Raw genomic sequence first — 2,500 nt, 5'->3', positions numbered from 1 at the left:
AACAAGTCAAGTAGTTCATGGAGATGAAGGTACACCCTGTCAGGGAACTCAATGATAGCATGAGGCTGCAAGATCTAGCGTTCATCGTGGACATTACCAAGTACCTCTCAGAGCTGCACGTCAAGCTGCAGGCCCCGACCAGCTTTTCAGGGCCCTGATTTCAAACGTGAAATCATTTGAAGCTAAATTAAGGCTGTGGAAAGTGCAATTCGAAAGGTGCACTTCCCCACTCTGGAAGGATAAAACACTTCTACGACACTTGAATATGCTGGTGAATGTGCGAAACTAACTTAAGTATTTAACTAAAGATTCAAGTACGTGAAAAGTAAACAAATGGAGTTGGACATCTTTGCTACACCGTGCTGATAACCTACAACACGAAATCATTCAGCTTTAAAGTGATGATGAGCTGAAAGCTGGGTACAACAACTTCCCACTGCTTGAGTTCTATAAACCTTACATAAGCAATAATGAATTTCCCACTTTGAAGACACATGCATTGAAAAATGCATCTGTGTCCGGAACAACTTACTGCTGCGAGCAGTTCTTTCCAAAACTTACCATCGCTCCAGACTCACCGATGCAAACCTGGAAAAGTAGCTGTAAGTAGCAGCATCAACAGTACCAAGTAACATCAGACGCCTCAACAAAGAGAAGCAGCTCCTGCCATCACATTTGGCCTGAGTTAATTAAATATTTGAACAAATATTGTAGGCTAATTTCTATGTTGGTAATTTTCTATGGCCCGAGAATGATGCTATAAATATTCATATGGCTCTTGGCAGAAAAAAAGATTCCCCACCCCTGGTGTACACCAAGGTTCCCCACCCCTGGTGTAAACCAAGGTTCCCCACCCCTGGTGTAAATCAAGGCTCCCCACCCCTGGTGTAAACCAAGGTTCCCCACCCCTGGTGTAAATCAAGGTTCCCCACCCCTGGTGTAAATCAAGGCTCCCCAAACCTGGTGTAAACCAAGGTTCCCCACCCCTGGTGAAAATCAAGGTTCCCCATGGGCCCCTGGTGTAAATCAAGGCTCCCCACCCCTGGTGTAAACCTAGGTTCCCCACGCCTGGTGTAAATCAAGGCTCCCCACCCCTGGTGTAAATCAAGGCTCCCCACCCCTGGTGTAAATCAAGGTTCCCCACCCCTGGTGTAAACCAAGGTTCCCCACCCCTGGTGTAAACCAAGGTTCCCCACCCCTGGTGTAAATCAAGGCTCCCCACCCCTGGTGTAAATCAAGGTTCCCCACCCCTGGTGTAAACCAAGGTTCCCCATCCCTGGTGTAAATCAAGGTTCCCCACCCCTGGTGTAAATCAAGGCTCCCCACCCCTGGTGTAAATCAAGTTTCCCCACCCCTGGTGTAAACCAAGGTTCCCCACCCCTGGTGTAAACTATGGTTCCCCACCCCTGGTGTAAATCAAGGCTCCCCACCCCTGGTGTAAACTATGGTTCCCCACCCCTGGTGTAAACCAAGGTTCCTCACCCCTGGTGTAAACTATGGTTCCTCACCCCTGGTGTAAACTATGGTTCCCCACCCCTGGTGTAAATCAAGGCTCCCCACCCCTGGTGTAAACCAAGGTTCCCCAGCCTTGGTGTAAACTATGGTTCCTCACCCCTGGTGTAAACTATGGTTCCTCACCCCTGGTGTTAACCAAGGTTCCCCACCCCTGGTGTGAATCAAGGCTCCCCACCCCTGGTGTAAACAAAGGTTCCCCACCCCTGGTGTAAACTATGGTTCCTCACCCCTAGTGTAAACCAATGTTCCCCACCCCTGGTGTAAACTATGGTTCCCCACCCCTGGTGTAAACTATGGTTCCCCACCCCTGGTGTAAACTATGGTTCCTCACACCTGGTGTAAACTATGGTTCCTCACCCCTGGTGTAAACCAAGGTTCCCCACCCCTGGTGTAAACTATGGTTCCCCACCCCTAGTGTAAACCAAGCTTCCCCACCCCTGGTGTAAACCAAGGTTCCCCACCCCTGGTGTAAACCAAGGTTCCCCACCCCTGGTGTAAACCAAGGTTCCCCACCCCTGGTGTAAACTATGGTTCCCCACCCCTAGTGTAAACCAAGGTTCCCCACCCCTGGTGTAAACTATGGTTCCCCACCCCTGGTGTAAACCAAGGTTCCCCACCCCTGGTGTAAACCAAGGTTCCCCACCCCTGGTGTAAACCAAGGTTCCCCACCCCTGGTGTAAACCAAGGTTCCCCACCCCTGGTGTAAACTATGGTTCCCCACCCCTGGTGTAAACCAAGGTTCCCCACCCATGGTGTAAACCAAGGTTCCCCACCCCTGGTGTAAACTATGGTTCCCCACCCCTGGTGTAAACCAAGGTTCCCCACCCCTGGTGTAAACCAAGGTTCCCCACCCCTGGTGTAAACTATGGTTCCCCACCCCTGGTGTAAACTATGGTTCCTCACCCCTGGTGTAAACCAAGGTTCCCCACCCCTGGTGTAAACCAAGGTTCCCCACCCCTGGTGTAAATCAAGGTTCCCCACCCCT

The 2,500-nt window shown here is 50.8% G+C and overlaps 1 protein-coding gene across 1 annotated transcript in view; it reads right to left on the bottom strand.

Moving 5' to 3' along the window:
* The window catches only part of LOC128687309 (uncharacterized), a 148,752-nt gene that overhangs the window by 94,451 nt on the left and 51,801 nt on the right, over window positions 1-2,500 (bottom strand). Inside the window, exons 8-9 of the mRNA XM_070098293.1 lie at window positions 562-680; window positions 1-36 (exon numbers count right to left, since the gene is read on the bottom strand). The exon at window positions 1-36 is cut by the window's left edge and continues 109 nt beyond it. Coding sequence (XP_069954394.1) covers window positions 1-36; window positions 562-680 — 155 coding nt within the window. The remainder of the gene's footprint in view (window positions 37-561; window positions 681-2,500) is intronic.

This window comes from Cherax quadricarinatus, chromosome 62, assembly GCF_038502225.1.
Source record: "Cherax quadricarinatus isolate ZL_2023a chromosome 62, ASM3850222v1, whole genome shotgun sequence".
Lineage (NCBI taxonomy): Eukaryota > Metazoa > Arthropoda > Malacostraca > Decapoda > Parastacidae > Cherax > Cherax quadricarinatus.
This window is presented reverse-complemented; position numbering and strand designations above follow the sequence as displayed.